Consider the following 16,849-nt stretch of genomic DNA (forward strand, 5'->3'; position numbering starts at 1 on the left):
ACATTAGCTAAATTAAGTAGTTGACGTATGGGATATGTATAGGTTTGTTCCAATCTTCAACTTGTAAGATTCACGCTCTCCATTGATTTGGACATTTTCAATATAATTGCTGCCACCGCCAACCATGTTTTGTTCGCTTTGAGAAAAAAAATTACAAAAAAAAAAAAACATGTTTTGTTCACATGCACGTGGTGATCTTCTTCTTTTTTTTTTAATTATTTTTTTTAATTTTTTTTACAACTATAAATAATATAAAAATTAAATTTTATTTATATTAGATCGCCTACTGATAAGTTAAAATACTCTATAGGAGTGTTTGATTAAATAGTGTTTTTCTATTTAGTGGAAAAAACAGTAATTTTCCATTTATTTATTATTTTTTAAAGCAACGCTACACGGAGATGGCCGTCGAAGGGAGAAAAAGGGCGGTTTGGCATCTCTGACACGGGGATACTAATTTCCATTTCTCGCTTGTATCTTCTTTCCTTCGCCTAAAAAAAAGCAAGAAAATTTCATCCCACCAAATCCACTTTCTCTCCTACATTTTTCCACTTGAGAAACCCACTTCCGGCACTCTTCAGCTATAAAATCCCAATCAAACCCATCATTATTTCACTGCATACACTTGAGAAAGCTTCTTTCCTGGGAAAGTTAGTGGGAGAGAAAGTGCTGGAAAGGTTAGATCAAGAGAAAACAAAAAAACGAAATTCTGTATACTAGAGTTAAGAAAATAGAATAGAAATTAGAATTTTGCTGTATGTCAGTGAAATACTACAGTGACAATTACTACGGTGGATACGGTGAACTTGCTAACCCTTTACAATGGCCACAGCTCAGGAAAAGGCGACGACTTCTTGTTGCACTTCCACCAAATCTTCCTCTGCTGCCGCCGCTGCAGCAACTGAGGTTTTGCATGATTGGAGCGTTGCCACTGTATCTAATCCGCCACAGGATCCGATTAACAAGAGAGCCACCATGTCGTCCCTGATCCGCCCTGTTGAGTCCCTAAATGATCCTTCTCCACCTAACACCAACTCTGCTAAGGGTAACAAGAAATAACTTCCTTTCTAATTCTGTTTATTCTCTTTTTTAACTATACATTTTTTTGGTAGTTGGATTTTTTGCTTTGTTTGAGTGCCTACGGATTTCTTATTGCAGATGCTAAAGCCAATAGTGTTCTAAATTTATCACATTTATCTAAGATTATGCCTTATTAACCTGGTTATTTTCTTGTCAACCCATGAATTACAGAAAGCAACTCTGGAAGGGAGTCCAAACCTCAACACTTCAAGATGTGGCTTGGACTTCTCTTCTGCGTTACCTTTCGATAATATTAGTCATATTTGAAATTTGCTTATTGCGTTTGTTTATTTTCTTGGATAGGAATAACAATGATGGCAAGGGCACAAACCAGCCACCCTTTGGACCCTTTAACAGCTGCTGAAATTTCTGTTGCAGTAGCTACTGTCAGGGCAGCTGGAGCAACTCCTGAGGTTAATTACAGCTATTATTTATCTTGAATTTTGGGTTGTAATTTGGTAAATTTTACTTCCTATTGAGGTATCCTTAAATTGCATAAAACATCTTTCTGCTTTGAAAAATACACAGAAGCCACAAGATAACTTTCAATACCTGCTTTGTTGGTTTATTGGTAGTAGGTTAATGTTAAATAGCAATAACAGCTTACTGGTGGATTTCTGTGTAGTTTATATTTTTCAAGATTCATGGGATTTTTGTGAAATTTAAAGATACCTCAAGCTGGTATGAGTACTTGGTCCCTTAGAATTTAGAAATTTATTGATGGAAGAAATGAAGTGGTTGCCTTATCTTATTTTCAGGTGAGAGATAGCATGCGCTTTGTTGAAGTCGTTTTACTGGAGCCAGACAAGCAGGTTGTTGCATTGGCAGATGCGTATTTCTTCCCTCCTTTCCAGCCTTCATTACTTCCTAGAACTAAAGGTGGACCTGTAATTCCAACCAAACTTCCTCCCAGAAAAGCAAGACTTATTGTTTACAATAAAAAGTCAAATGAAACAAGCATATGGGTTGTTGAGCTATCAGAAGTACATGCTGCAACTCGAGGTGGCCATCACAGAGGCAAAGTCATTTCATCCAAAGTTGTTCCAAATGTTCAGCCTCCTATGGTATATGAAGATCTTTTGTTATGGACTTTATGCTTATAGAGTTGATTGACATATTTACTGCTTAACTTACTGCTAACTGACAATGATAATTAAAAAAAGGAAAGAAAGGAAAATCTGTTACTAAGGATTATTTGTATAGGGAAAATTGTTTGTCGAAATCAGACTAAAAAGAATGACCTAATGAACTAGCAAATTGAAGAAGATACCAAAAACATACATTGCGTAAAAGATCCGAAAGTCTGTAGAGAATAATTAGTATTTGTTTTCCTCTCCAGTTATTGTGTGATGAACTATCTTTAAAGTGAAGTTGGGTAGCTGAGTGTATCATCTATAATAAGTAATATTCTGTTGAAAAATTGACCATGCAAGCCTTTTATGCACACACAGAGAGACAAATTAGAATAATGAGCATAGAAAAGGTGAAAGCACTATACAAAGAATTTCACTTGGTTTGCTGCATCTGCATTTTTCACTATCAAGGGGAGCTTTACAAGTATATATTTATATAATAGCTAGAGTTTTAATTTTACAAGTAGGAATATGGGAAAAGGAAAGCTTCACTCGTACAGCCCCTGTGTGAAACCACCCCTCCCTCCCCCATTTCGCTTGGAGCTTTAGTGTGCAGTATTTTTCTCTAAAATATGAGTCACAGAACTGAGCATTTGCTTCATCTGTAAAATTTTTAACCTATGATCTTAAAAATTCAGAATAAGAAGACTATTGTCCATTTGTGTCTGTTGACATCTGAACCTTGTTGAGGGTTTCATTTGAATATGTTATCTAGAAGAAAAGTTCTCTTTGGGTTATTTCTTATGTGCATTTGAAGTGATTCTGCATATAATTGCCCAACATGGATTACTTCGTAAATGGCTTTATGATTACAGGATGCCGTGGAATATGCTGAATGTGAAGCTTTGGTGAAAGCCTTCCCTCCATTTCAGGAGGCAATGAAAAAGAGGGGTATTGAGGATATGGATCTTGTGATGGTGGACCCCTGGTTAGCATTACTCTGATTATCTGCGGATAATGTGTTTCATGCTTGGTTGCACTTGTACCTTTCATAACATTTCAATTGTTGTACTTGTAGGTGTGCTGGATATCACAGTGAAGCTGATGCTCCTAGCCGCAGGCTCGCTAAACCTCTCATCTTCTGCAGAACCGAGAGTGACTGTCCTATTGAAAATGGTTATGCTCGTCCAGTTGAAGGAATCCACGTTCTTGTTGATATGCAAAACATGGTGGTGATTGAATTTGATGATCGGAAACTTGTTCCCCTACCACCAGCTGATCCCTTAAGAAATTACACTGCCGGTGAATCTCGAGGAGGCGTTGATAGAAGTGATGTGAAACCTCTACAGATCATTCAGCCTGAAGGTCCAAGCTTCCGTGTTAACGGACACTTTGTTCAGTGGCAGAAGGTGCTTGCTTCTTTATGCAATTGCATTACCAACTAGGTCTATATTAACCTTCCATGTTTATTATTGATTTTGTCTTGCTTGGCAGTGGAATTTCCGTATTGGTTTCACGCCCAGGGAGGGTTTAGTTATCTATTCTGTTGCATATGTTGATGGCAGTCGAGGTCGGAGGCCTGTAGCCCACAGGTTAAGTTTTGTTGAGATGGTGGTTCCCTATGGAGATCCAAATGACCCGCATTATAGGAAAAATGCATTTGATGCAGGGGAAGATGGATTAGGTAAAAATGCACATTCTCTTAAGAAGGTGAGGCTCTCTCTCTCTCTCTCTTTTTTCTTAGTTATAGAATCATGTATATCTACCTGTCTTATTGACTTGAAGATACCAAGTAATTACACAACCATTATGCTGCAGAATTGTGATTGCTTGGGCTTCATCAAGTACTTTGATGCACACTTTACAAATTTCACTGGAGGTGTTGAAACAATTGAGAATTGTGTTTGTTTACATGAAGAGGATCATGGAATCTTATGGAAGCATCAGGATTGGAGAACAGGATTAGCAGAAGTCCGGCGTTCTAGAAGGCTGTCAGTTTCTTTTATATGCACTGTGGCTAATTACGAGTATGGATTTTTCTGGCATTTTTATCAGGCAAGTGAGTGTCTGACTTGAATTCATCTGGGGTTTCTCTTCTTGGTTTATGTAAATTGTTTTGACAGCCCAGTATCTTTTCTAACCAATTAATTTCTCTTATTGAATTCATGCAAAGCTTTTTTAGTGAAGCACGGCTGCCCTCTTGATATCAAAATGAGGTCATTGCTGCACAAGGATATTCATATAGTTTTCATTGCTAGAGTGTCAACTCGTTTTACAGTTACTTTTTCTTTAGCTTTTGGTGTGAAGTTGTGAGAACGAGTTCTTATTAATATTTTAAAGATATTTTTGCTTGCTTTAGGATGGGAAAATTGAAGCTGAGGTTAAACTCACTGGAATTCTTAGCTTAGGAGCACTGCAACCTGGGGAAGTTCGAAAATATGGTACTACAATTGCTCCTGGGTTATATGCACCTGTCCATCAACACTTCTTTGTGGCACGTATGGATATGGCAGTTGATTGTAAGCCTGGTGAAACATTCAATCAGGTGTGCTCACTATAGTATGATATTGTTGTAATGGCTTTTACCATTAGTTACATCCTTCTATTTTCCTTCTTTCCTTTTTATGACTAGCTTTCTTGTTTCTCTTTAGAGTTTAGTTCTATAATCCCCTTTTGTTATAACACACACATATACACACGCAGACTCTCAAGATGGGCCCACTTATTGTGCTTCACGAAGGATTATGTGGGTGGTTTGAACCTTTCTGGAAGTGTCATTACCTTAATGAATTTTCTCTCAGACTAGTTTGAGAGGGATAATGCCCTGTTGCTGTAGGGTAAACTCAAGATACCTTGTGGCCCTTAGATGCTAACCCATGTTTTCTGTTGGTTAATGGATTTTGCTGTGTGCATGTTTCTGTGTAAGTTGAGGTCCCTGATCTACTGAAAGGTCTGCAGGTTTTCTTTAGATGGCGGGATATCTCTTCTTATCTAAAGATCAGAGCATTCTTTTACTGGGTGTACTATGCATCTATCTACTAAGGGATTTCTATTTTCATTTTCTTATAGGTTGTCGAGGTGAATGTTAAAGTTGAAGAACCAGGAAAGGATAATGTGCATAATAATGCATTCTATGCTGAAGAGGAATTGCTTAGATCTGAATTGCAAGCAATGCGTGACTGCAATCCATTAACTGCTCGCCATTGGATTGTATGTACTTGTCTGTAATATTTCTTACCATTATATGTGTAGTCTTATGATATAGTTTTGCATCTTTTTGGCGTTCCCTGTACTACGCACATTGTAGTAGCAAATATGAGAAAGCTTTTTCTCTGTACATGTTCCTGGAATGTCAGGCGTAGTTTGTACAAATATTTTGTTTGTTATTGCCTTTTCACATTTCTTTTCCTCTTTTGGGATAAATGGCAATTATCTATTTTGAATTGCCCATTTCATTTTTCAGATCAGAAATACACGAACTGTCAACCGGACTGGGCAACTTACAGGTTATAAGTTAGTACCTGGTTCAAATTGTTTACCATTAGCTGGTTCAGAGGCAAAATTCTTAAGAAGAGCTGCTTTCTTGAAACATAATCTTTGGGTAACACCTTATGCACGTGATGAGATGTATCCTGGAGGAGAGTTTCCCAATCAAAATCCTCGTGTTGGAGAGGGATTGGCTACTTGGGTGAAGCAAAATCGATCACTTGAAGAAACTAACATAGTTCTATGGTGAGTTCTTCTTCCTCATTTTTTAATATTAGTGAGATAGGGGAGATGATTTTGATATTTTAATCATTTTCCCATCGGTTTATAGTGGGCTATATGTGAAAAAAAGGCCAGTCAGTTTGAAGCTGTGGAATATCCTTGTGTATGTAGTAATCATTTGTATCGATTTATTTCAGGTATGTATTTGGAGTGACACACATTCCTCGACTGGAAGACTGGCCTGTCATGCCAGTGGACCGCATTGGTTTTATGCTGATGGTATATTACTTAAATTTTACAAATTTGTTAGGTTCTTGTTAATAAATCTAATTTTCAAGCATTACTTTAGCACCTTATTCTGATAGGTCTACAACTCGTGGTTAAAACAGGTGTTCTTAAAATCACGCAACAGTAACCAAATGAAAACGAATGAAAGTAATAATGCTGAATTATAACCCTGTTATTTATATGATGTTTGTGATGCAGCCACATGGATTTTTTAACTGCTCACCGGCTGTGGACGTTCCTCCAAGTTCAAGCGATTTGGATCTCAAGGATAATGGAATAACAGCAAAGCCTATTCAGAATGGACTATTGGCTAAGCTCTAATGTCCTCGTCCTTGAATAATGGAAGCGACATTGTTGTCCCAACTTCCAGCAAAGGCTATTTGATTATTCTAAGTACTATATTATTTGGAATATCTCCTTTGTTGTGGTCACACGTCCAAACTCTGTTGTCTTGGTTTTGTAACTCTCCTAATAATGTACATTTGTGCTGTTATGGCCAAATGTCTTTCTATTGATGTACCTGTATGAGTTATGTCATGTCCCCAGATAGATGCTTCGCATGAGGGGAATGCATTCTGCTGCTGCCGGCGGAGTTTGTTTAAGATTCTAAATGACTGGAATCCAGCTTGGTTGTGGATGTGACATCATAACAGAACAAGATACTTGAAATTTTACATGTAACAATGATCCAGTTTAGCTGGCGGATTTGTTCGTGTGTGTATTTGCTTTCTTTCTTTCTTTTTTTTAAAGAGAAAAAAAAAGTTGGGTTTGAAGAACTTTTGTCGGGTTGTAGTCATCTTATTTGATTCCATTCATAAATTAGTTTAGTTTGATGTCTGAGATATTAAATAAGCTTTAATGATGTCTGCTTTGCCAACCTAAACAAGTTCATTTCAAAGATGAAGAAAGATGGGAGGATAGAGACGTGCCCTCCACACAAAGGCAAATGAATTTATAAATTTACTAGTGTAAATTTACAATCTTAGATTATGTTCTATATTCCATTATAAATACATTATATTTTTTTTATTAAATTTCTTTGAAGATTTCTAAAAATAAATAAAAAATTAATTTGTAATTTTAAATCATCCCATTAAATGAAATGTGTGTATGACGTGGAAAGTCGGTCCACGAATTTCCCTGTGTCATTAGAAGTTCCGGTGTTTGCTTCCCAGCAACTCTCCAGGCTCCAGCATTTTCTCCCTCACCACTTCCCCGCCTTCTCACAATTTGGACTTGCAGGTCACGCTAGAGCACCGGCGATTTTTTTCTTCATGACTTTCCCTCCATTTCCTTCCTAATCCAAACAAGGCACACCAATAAACCACCTTTCTATTTCCTTCATCAACGCACCCAACCTGTTCATGGAAGATAAGCGAATCGAGGAGGAACTCACCTACCTGATCCTACTCGCTGAGCGACTACGTTCCGCCGTTGAGGAGGCCGACTCTTTTCAGGTAGAATGTACTAGCATAGGCAATTACGCTGATATTCTCGCTGCGAAGCTGCGGTTTCTTGTACGCTTCACCTGCTCTGCTCAATCGTTGTATGAGCGCCCTGTTCGTCGGATTGGCGCTGAGGTTTTCAAAAATCTCGATCGTGCGCTAACCTTAGTACGTAAGTGTAGGCGTCGGAGTGTCTTGCGCCGGGTTGTCACGATCATTGGCGCGGCTGATTTCAGGAAAGTGCAAAATCTCCTTGAAGTTTCTGTTGGTGACGTGAAATGGCTCGAGAATATCTTAGGTTTCAGTAGTGGCGCCGCTGGTGAGGATGTTGGTATTGATCTTTCTCTTCCGCCAATTGCTAGTAACGATCCCATTCTCGCTTGGGTTTGGTCCTCTATCGCTTCTATTCATCTCCGTCCATTCCATGAAAAAATCGAAGCAGCTAATCAACTTGAACAGCTTGCCCAGGATAATGATCGAAACAAGCAAATTATAGTGGAGGAAGGTGGCGTTCCGCAGCTGTTGAAGCTTTTACAGGAGACTGCTTCGCCGGAGGCCCAAATTGCGGGTGCCACCGCACTTCTTTACTTGGCTAATGATCAGGAGAGGGTAACGACTATTGTGAATGAACAAGGGGTTCCAATTGTTGCCAAGGTTCTGGCGGATTCTCCAATGAGGGTTCAGACTCTCACGGCCAGTTTGGTGGCAAAGATGGCAGAGCATGATTCCGTTGCGCAGAATGATTTCGCGAGAGAGAATGCAATTCGACCGCTTGTCTCGCTGCTGTCCTTCGAGACTTTCTCCGATGACCAAAGGGTTCAACTGGATAAGCACAGTATTCATTCTATTGTTCAGATTAAGAAAGAAATGGAAAAATTTTCGAATAATGGGTCGAAGAATAACAACCAGTATAGACCATATATGACTTCGTTTTCGAGTTTTCATTCAGAGGGGAGTACTAGGGGAGGAAATAGGAAAGAGAGGGAAAACGAGAAGCCTGAAGTGAAGCTTAAGTTGAAAATTAGTTGTGCAGAGGCTTTGTGGATGCTTGCTAGGGGAAGTGTCTCGAATAGTAAGAGGATAACAGAGACTAAAGGATTGCTTTGTTTGGCGAAGTTGGTTGAGAAGGGAGAAGGAAAATTGAAATTTAATTGCTTGATGACTATAAAGGAGATAGCTGCGGCGGCTGAATCTAATGCTGACCTTAGACGTGCAGCTTTTAAGACTAATTCCCCAGCTGCCAAGGCAGTTGTTGATCAGCTCTTGAAGGTGATCAAAGAATCGGACAGTCCGAAATTGCAAATTCCTGCCATAATATCGATTGGTTCATTGGCTAGGACATTTCCTGCTAGAGATACTCGAGTTATTGGTCCATTAGTTGCCCAGCTTAATAAAAGTAGGATCCAAGAAGTGACAACAGAAGCTGCCATTGCACTGGGAAAGTTCACTTGTCCAGAGAATTTTCTGCGTGCTGCACATTCGAAGGCAATAGTGGAGTTCAATGGTGTACCACATTTGATGAGATTGCTGAGATTGCTGAGAGGGAATGAAAGGGCACAGTTGCAGGGATTGATTCTCCTTTGCTATCTTGTATTACATGCTGGAAACCATGAGGCTCTGGAACAAGGTAGGGTGTTGACTGCCCTTGAGGAGGCAGATCGGACGGTGGTTGCTCAACATCCTGAATTGAGAGAGTTGGTGTCCAAGGCTATTTACCATATCAATCTCTATCACACCAGCGCCCATTCTCAAAGATTTTCATTTGTGCCTTGACACCTCATTGTAAGTTGGAGCACCCATTTCTTTCTTTCTTTCTTTCTTTTTCTGGTTGGGATTATTTTGTTGCTCAGCATTCTAAAAACAAGGCGTACAGAAATACGTAATTGGGTTCATATGGTTTAAAAAGTGTAATTGATAGTTCAAACAAAATAGAGTTTTCTGGGAAGCATTGATGGTAAAATTTGTTAGTTGGTTTGGTTTTCAATTAACATAAATCAAATTTAACCATTCTCCTTTCCTTGATTCTTCGCTTCAACTTATTATTTAATTCCTATCGAGCTTTCCCAGGTTGAGCTGGAGACCTCTCATTCATTGTTTTCTTTCCTTCTTTATTTGTTGCAAGGGACTTGATCATTATTGGATTTATTCTGATTTTGCATGTTTGAGACAATTAATTAGCCCATTCTCTGCAAGTGCTAGACATTGACAATCAGGTATCTTGTGCACGCTGTTTTTGGCAAAGATCTTGTTTTTCTCTGAAAGACATCTTACATTTCACAAAACATATCAGCGGATTGGGAAAAAAAAAAAAAGAAGAAAAAGAAAATAACTCAAGCAACAAAACATAATGCTTATCCGCTAACCCTTTCTTCAATTATCCTCATTGATGTGGTCCTCGTATCTTATCTGTAGAAGTCTGAAGCATCGTAGTTGTGGATACATTGACATGTAGGCCTCCCTGCATCTTTCACTCTGGGTAGATCCATGAGACGACGTGCACTTTGTATGGCACTGATTATAACAAGTTTTATTGATTTTCACACGCGCAGAAGAGGCTTCCCACGGCCAGTTCCATGCTTCTCCAACCTCAGCGCATACAAACATGACAAGCACAATATTGGTAGTTTGCTTCTCGCCATTTTTTCTTTCTTTTGCTTTGTCTTGGTTTTCTGCGATGGGTTGAATGCAATTGGCAGAGGATAATCTGCTTAAGGGTGGGTTTCTATGGGAGTCGATATCTATAAAAACCTGTGCATTGCCAAATTATTTCTCTCTTTTTCTTTCTCATGCTTTGCTGTACTAAAAAAGAAAAAGAATGGCCCTGAGAACAGATTGACAAAGTTGGAAACAAAAATTAAAAAGACCAGGTTGGCCTTTTCAGGTGTTTTTACAATTTTTATTGGATGAATAGGGTAGGACAATTCTTTAAACAGAATTGAGAATGAAAATATTCAATCTGTTCTGCTTGAGCGTTTTGATTTGTTTTCTAAATTAAGGCAGTAAACCGGGTAGTTTTTTTTTTGAATTGGAAATTGGTAATTGTGAATTGGGAATTGAGAATTGGAGGAGTAGAACCGGAGATCTCTTTACCAGCAGACTAGTCGGTGAGTGTATAAACCGGATAGTTTAATTAGTCAAATTTTAAGAAAATTCTCATCCTTAACTGAAATTTTCTATGACTTTTAAAATAATAATTAAATCAAATTAAAATTATGGGGAAAAATTCGTAATAAAACTAAAAGAATCATTAGTTATCAGTCAATTAAAGTAATTAAAAACTATAATATATAGTTTATATTATTAATTAACAAAAATATAGCGATAATCATTTTATGTATAAAAAATAATAAATATGATATATTTTTAATAAGAAATAATATTAAAAAATCTCAACTTTTATCAATTTTAATAATTATATTCTATTTTTTTAATAATTATATTTTATTGTAAGCAGCCGCTGTTAACCACTCCTAAGATATAATTTATAGAAAAAAATATAATCATGAAAATTTAAATTAACCCTTTTTTTTTTTTCTTAATGTAGATTTATTATATTTTTTTTTACTTTATTTTTTATATGTTTACAATAAAATAAAATTTTATTATGGCTTTTATTTTTTTATCTAAATAAAAATTAGAAAAATAAAGAAAAAAATTTTCTGATTTCCTCTATTTCTTTTTTTTTAATAAAATGAAAATTTGAAATTTGAAATTTAAACTAATTATATTTCATTATTAATAAATATCCTGAAAATGTTAATAATAAAAATCTATACTTTTATAATTTTATATTTGAATTAAAATAAAAAGTATTTTAATTTTTAATAGCTTGAAAAAAGAAGGATATGCATTTCTTTCTTACTTTGAAAAGGAAAGAGCAAAGAAAAAAAAAGATATTAATGTAAATTTTAATTCAAATGTAAAACATTTCTTCTTCATTAATATCTTATTTTATGAGTGCTACGAGTTTTAAAAATAAATATAATAATAAAGTTATTTTTTAAATAAAGAGTCAAAAAAGATATAAAAATTTACAATTTTAAGGGAAATAAAAAAAAAAAAACTCAAACCGTAAACTTTTATTTTTTATAATGTGACTAATAATCTCTAAATTTAACACTTTTTTACTATTATCCTTTTTAATAATATAATTAATTATTATTAACAAAATTATAATAGTTCGATAATCAAATTACAGGTAATAACTAAAAAAAATTTTTTTTTTCAAAGAAAAAGAAACGCTGAACTAAAAAATTAAATTAACCTTTGTAAAAATAATTAAAATTCACAATAAGGCAGGCCCCTAATTTTATCATCAAGTTGGCTAGTTATTGCGTTTGCCAAAGTGATTGAATTGGTAAATTGTTACGTGGCAGGGATTTGATTCCACATTTCCATGGGATGAATAGGCTGAGAACTAAAAACAAACAACTTTCTGCTCTTTGAAGAACCTGATAAAGAAAACAACCCATATAATATATCAAATATACATCTATTAACAACCCACAAAAACAAACCTTATTCATCAACTACAAAACCCCATTACAGGATATTAGATATATCCACTATAAACATCATGTGTAAATCAATCCTTCCCACACAAGTTAGAGAGAGAGAGAGAGAGATTTATCAACTTTTCCACTATATTCCTGTCAATGATGGAAAATTTTCAAGTCTTCAAAAAATTATTTGGCCTGTTGATTCTTATAACTTGATTGTCTACCAGCCAAGCTACCCTGCAATAACCTGATCATGAAAATAGTTGATTTTAGAAAGGGATCTTATAAACAGAGCAATTACCAACAAGGAATAATCTAACTTAAGAATGGTTGCTACACTACCCTCAATAAGCAAAACAGAATTGGATAGTTAATGGAAATGCATATATTCCAAATTTTGACTTATCATTAGTATGCTGCAGCCAAGACATTAGAGGGTGAAGTTCATAATCAAAGACTGAAATTCATTGTTAAAGAACTAGAGGGAAATCCTGCAATTCACTGTTGATCCCCCAACATGTGCATGTCAAAGAAAGTGGGTTATCATTTGACAATTTACAAACCTTTGATTTTGAAGAACTCGGTGAGATGAAGAGAGAGCGCAGTGGCTATCAGCAAGAACCATAACATGATTACGTGTAGTTGTTGAGATTTGTTGGAGAATTATATTCTTGACATGAGCAGCTGCTGCTTCACCTGAACGAGTAGCAAGTTCCAGGTAAACTACAGCTTTCATCATCTCTCCTTCCTGCCCAAAGTTTTATATCAAAACCTCCATCAAAGATGAACCCCAAAAAGTATTGAGCCAAAGTCTAATAAAAACCTTTCATTTAAAGCACAAACAAGCAGTGAACGATAGATACCACTTCACACTCCCTTCAACCCGTAAAAGCTATTAAAATCTAGAGCTTTACCAATGCACCGCCAATATATATACCACATGTTTAGGAATAAGCTATTTAGACTTTAGAGAGAACAAAAAGAGAATGTATGAATCAAAGTTGTGGTCATTTTGCTCTCCAAATCTTATCCTCCTAGTCCACTGTTGTCTCCCCTCCATGATCTTATATTCCATTGGCACCTCAATTTAATCATTCATAATTCTCTGTACTTCAGCCTCAAATTAAATTAATATACTTCATGGCCCGCATTTCCAATAATTTTCAAGTAGTAATGGTAAATGGATATTCTACATACAGAGAAAAGGCCACGTCCATGTTCAAATTGTGCTTTACTGTGGCCACGATCAGCAGCCCGTTTCATCCATTTCCTTGCTTGTTGACGATTCACCGACAAACCTTCCCCAACTGAGTAGCACAGTGCCACATTGTACATTGCACGTACATAGCCACCAGAAGCTGCTTTCAGATACCATTTAGCCTGCATTAGGCAAAAGCTAACAGTCAAGCGAGAAGCATACCATCAATTCTGTAACCAACACCAGCCCCTTCCAAACAGAAGAATAAGAAGATTTTCCATAGAAAATTACCAGAAAAATGTCATTAAGAAGCTCCAACACTTTGTCATGAATAATCAAATATAAGAACCAGACTTAATGCTATAGCATGACCCTGATGATCACAAGTATAAATTACAATTTAGAAAATATAAGGAAAGTGCGCATACTGCCTCCTGTAGATTATGATCCACCCCAAGACCTTGATGCAGACAAAGTGCAAGTTGGTATTGTGCACGAACATGCCCAGCAATGGCTGCTTGTGACAACCATTTCATGGCCTCCTTCTGTTTTGGGGGTTCAGCTGCAAACATCAAAATATTCATAAGCATTTGCCCAAACGCCATTCAGGCTACCACTCTTCCTTCACCACATTTTCGTCATTGATGGCTAAATTTTCATTGATCATATAATAATTAACAGAGCTCATCACCTAAAGACAAGCTCATTACCACTTGTAATCTAATATATATATATAAGCCAGGCTGCTAAAATGAGAGCCAACAAACTACAAAATGTTGCAAAAACTCCTTTGATTAATTTATTATCAGCACTATACACGCCGGTGATGGATCCAAAAATTTAAGTCAGGGTTAATTTCTTTTTTTCAGTAAAACCTTTAATTTTATTCATTTTAGAAAATTTTTTTTATTAATATAGATAATAAAGACAAAATTTTTAAGTTGAGAATCAAAATAAATAGAGAAAATTTATATAGATAAAATTTTACAAGTTGAATGAATCTTTTTATTTAATTTTTTTTAGTTTGAATAGTTTAGCTTATTACTCACATAAATACTATTTAATTTTATCTATATTTATGATTTATTTATAAAAAAAGTTAATCTAATTCATAATTTATTAAACTCATTTTTTAAAAATTTATTTTTTTATATCTAAATAATTTATGAAAATATTAAACAATCTAACCATCGATATTTTTTTTCTAAAAATTTAAATTTTACTTTTTTATAAATTTAAATAATTTAATATATAATTTTAATCGTATAAATAAAAAATAAATGAACATAACTATTATTAATTATTATTAAAAAATATTGTAAAAAAATAAATATAAATATAAATAACTTATCTTATAAATATTTTTGAAAAGAAAAAATGTTAATATACTTAAAATTGAAATATTAAAGATTAAAAGTAAATTTTTGTGATTTTATTTATGATAGAATGACTATCAAGTTCTGAATTTTTAGAAATTTACTTATTTATCTTTATATCAAAATTAATCGAATAGAAATATCTTAATATTTTATAAAATTAAGTTATTTAGTAATTTATTAAAAAATATTAATGAATTTATTTAAACTTTTAATAAAAAAATAAATAATATAGATATTTAAATTTATGAATACTAAATAATATATTTAAAATTATATGAATTAAAAATATAAATATTGAATACAGATTTTTATCCGAAGCAAAATTAGGTAAAAAATGTCAGGGGCCACATGTGAATTCGTCAACGATACAGGCTTGCATGAAATCCCATTCACTACCACTACAATATAACAAAGCTTAATTATCAAATGGAAAGAAAGACGACCTAGAAAGGGAAAGGTTGAAAAAATAAGAACTCCAAAAAAAGAAAAAAAAGCCTACCTTGCAAGTAAGAAATTCCCAAATTACACTGGCCTGCAGGATCCCCAAGCTCCGCGGCTTTGCAATACAAGGCAATCGCCTTCTCTTTCCGACCCATTTCCCAGCAAACGAGCCCAGCATCGACCATGGCCAGGGTAGAGCCACGAGACGCGCCTTTCAAAAACGAGTCGAGAGCCTTCACCAAATTCCGACGCACGCCTTGGCCGTGCTTAAATCGCTTGCCCCATCTTAAAAATATCATGGCCTCTCTCAAAGGCCGAAGAGCATCCCTCCACGACCGGCACACCAGAGACGCTGCTTGGATGTCAGGCGAGGTGAAGGAAGCAGCGATTTTAGTTAAAATATCAAAAGGAAGCGCCGAAAAATCGCCAGCGTTGGAAGATTTTGTTGATGTAGAAAGGATTGAAGCGCCGGTTTCTTTTGTGGATTTGATGTTGGGTAAAGGAAGAGATTTGAATCGAGAGGCATCAGGCCATGTAATTTGCTTCATCTCCGTATACTTGCTTTCTGAGGTGAAGGGAAGAGAAGGGAGGGAGTGAAGTGACACACGAGTCGTGGAGGAAAGGAAACAACAGCGAGAGTTGCGGTTGGATATTATGAATCACGGAAAACTATACTTAGATCTCGACACGTAAGCCAAGTGGTCGGTAAACATGGTGGCCCACCGTCAGATATCCCACCTGACGTCGGTTTGGTCAGATTGCTAGTTTGCAACGGACGACTCGCAAGTCGGCAGAGTCCCATGAAAATATGGGAAACTTTTCACTATAATAGTTAAATTTACTGTTTAGTCCCTCGTTCTATCTATTTTAAAACGTTTTAATATTTTAAAAATTTTATTAATTAATCGATACATTAAATTTTAAACTTTAATATTATAAAAATTTTAAAATATTTTAAATATAAAAAATTAAGTAATAATTCTTTTAAAAATTTAAAACATAAAATAGTAAATTTTTAAAAATTATAAAAATTAAATAATGAATTATTTAATAATTAAAATTAATTTAAAAATTAATTAATAAATTTTTAAAAATATTATATATATTTTTTAAATCGATAATTTAACTAATAAATTTTTTTCATATCATAAAAATTAAATAATAATTTTTTAATAATAATAAAATTCTTAAATTTATTAAAATCTATAAATTAATCTCTATATTTTTAATAATAAATTAATTAATTTATAAAATTTTCTTTTATTAATAAAATCTCAAAAATTAAATTGATATTATTAAAATAATATAAATTAAATTATAAATTTTATTAAATTTTATGAACCATATTATAAATTAAAAAATTTATATGTTAGATCAATCTATTAAATTCGACCAACTTGACCCAATCCAAACTAATAAAACAGATTAAATCACGATATTAGATTATTTTAAATATTCAATTCAGTTTCTTTAAATTTTTTTGATTGGTTTGAAACAAGTAATTATTACAACGAATTACCATATTTAATTTTAATTTTATCTTTTTTTAATTTTTCGTTAGTTTAAATATAATATTAAGTAAATATTTTATATTTCTATTATTAAAAATATAACATCTCAATTGAATTATTTTTATTTAAATTTTTTCATTTTTATGAAATTATATTTAGCCACATTTTTGTATCTACACTATAATTTACAATATTGTCCAAATACATTAATTTAACTTTATGTAATT

General features: G+C 34.4%; 3 protein-coding genes across 6 annotated transcripts; 2 read left to right on the plus strand and 1 right to left on the minus strand.

The window, feature by feature from the left end:
- The first annotated feature begins 391 nt into the window (after window positions 1-391).
- Window positions 392-6,925, plus strand: LOC110628926 (copper methylamine oxidase). 2 transcript variants are annotated; one of them, XM_021775762.2, is made up of 13 exons: window positions 393-677; window positions 833-1,045; window positions 1,384-1,493; window positions 1,839-2,144; window positions 3,029-3,141; window positions 3,232-3,562; window positions 3,648-3,863; window positions 3,972-4,208; window positions 4,513-4,698; window positions 5,223-5,363; window positions 5,617-5,885; window positions 6,059-6,140; window positions 6,348-6,925. In XM_021775762.2, exons 2-13 carry the CDS (start codon window positions 976-978, stop codon window positions 6,468-6,470), a joined length of 2,184 nt encoding a protein of 727 aa, XP_021631454.1. In that variant the 5' UTR covers window positions 393-677; window positions 833-975; the 3' UTR covers window positions 6,471-6,925. The 2 variants fall into 2 exon arrangements, with proteins under 2 accessions (XP_021631453.1, XP_021631454.1); XM_021775761.2 differs by having other exon boundaries at window positions 392-1,045.
- Window positions 6,926-7,065: 140 nt separating this feature from the next.
- Window positions 7,066-10,357, plus strand: LOC110628927. Of its 3 annotated transcripts, XR_002490139.2 has the most exons (3): window positions 7,066-9,376; window positions 9,717-9,807; window positions 10,007-10,357. XR_002490139.2 is itself a non-coding variant. In XM_021775764.2 (2 exons), exon 1 carries the CDS (start codon window positions 7,514-7,516, stop codon window positions 9,365-9,367), a length of 1,854 nt encoding a protein of 617 aa, XP_021631456.1. In that variant the 5' UTR covers window positions 7,066-7,513; the 3' UTR covers window positions 9,368-9,376; window positions 10,007-10,357. The 3 variants fall into 3 exon arrangements, 2 of the variants coding, with proteins under 2 accessions (XP_021631456.1, XP_021631457.1); XM_021775764.2 differs by lacking the exon at window positions 9,717-9,807; XM_021775765.2 differs by lacking the exon at window positions 9,717-9,807 and having other exon boundaries at window positions 10,144-10,357.
- A 1,692-nt stretch (window positions 10,358-12,049) lies between these two features.
- Window positions 12,050-15,859, minus strand: LOC110627397 (F-box protein At1g70590). The gene is made up of 5 exons (XM_021773688.2): window positions 15,170-15,859; window positions 13,720-13,853; window positions 13,291-13,473; window positions 12,657-12,841; window positions 12,050-12,340 (listed from the first exon to the last, which is right to left on the minus strand). Exons 1-5 carry the CDS (start codon window positions 15,657-15,659, stop codon window positions 12,280-12,282), a joined length of 1,053 nt encoding a protein of 350 aa, XP_021629380.1. The 5' UTR covers window positions 15,660-15,859; the 3' UTR covers window positions 12,050-12,279.
- Window positions 15,860-16,849: the final 990 nt, after the last annotated feature.

Source organism: Manihot esculenta, chromosome 12, assembly GCF_001659605.2.
Source record: "Manihot esculenta cultivar AM560-2 chromosome 12, M.esculenta_v8, whole genome shotgun sequence".
Classification (NCBI taxonomy): domain Eukaryota; kingdom Viridiplantae; phylum Streptophyta; class Magnoliopsida; order Malpighiales; family Euphorbiaceae; genus Manihot; species Manihot esculenta.

What these genes read in the sequence shown, in the direction of transcription:
- LOC110628927 (XM_021775764.2), top strand. Translation starts at nt 7,514, where the DNA reads ATGGAAGATAAGCGAATCGAGGAGGAACTCACCTACCTGATCCTACTC.
- LOC110627397 (XM_021773688.2), bottom strand. Translation starts at nt 15,659, where the DNA reads ATGAAGCAAATTACATGGCCTGATGCCTCTCGATTCAAATCTCTTCCT. An exon ending in GGGAATTTCTTACTTGCAAG is followed by an intron (nt 13,854 to 15,169) that starts GTAGGCTTTTTT and finishes TGATGTTTGCAG; the next exon opens with CTGAACCCCCAAAACAGAAG. An exon ending in CGAGTTCTTCAAAATCAAAG is followed by an intron (nt 12,341 to 12,656) that starts GTTTGTAAATTG and finishes TTTCATGATCAG; the next exon opens with GTTATTGCAGGGTAGCTTGG.
- LOC110628926 (XM_021775761.2), top strand. Translation starts at nt 823, where the DNA reads ATGGCCACAGCTCAGGAAAAGGCGACGACTTCTTGTTGCACTTCCACC. An exon ending in CTGGTGAAACATTCAATCAG is followed by an intron (nt 4,699 to 5,222) that starts GTGTGCTCACTA and finishes ATTTTCTTATAG; the next exon opens with GTTGTCGAGGTGAATGTTAA. An exon ending in GAAACTAACATAGTTCTATG is followed by an intron (nt 5,886 to 6,058) that starts GTGAGTTCTTCT and finishes GATTTATTTCAG; the next exon opens with GTATGTATTTGGAGTGACAC.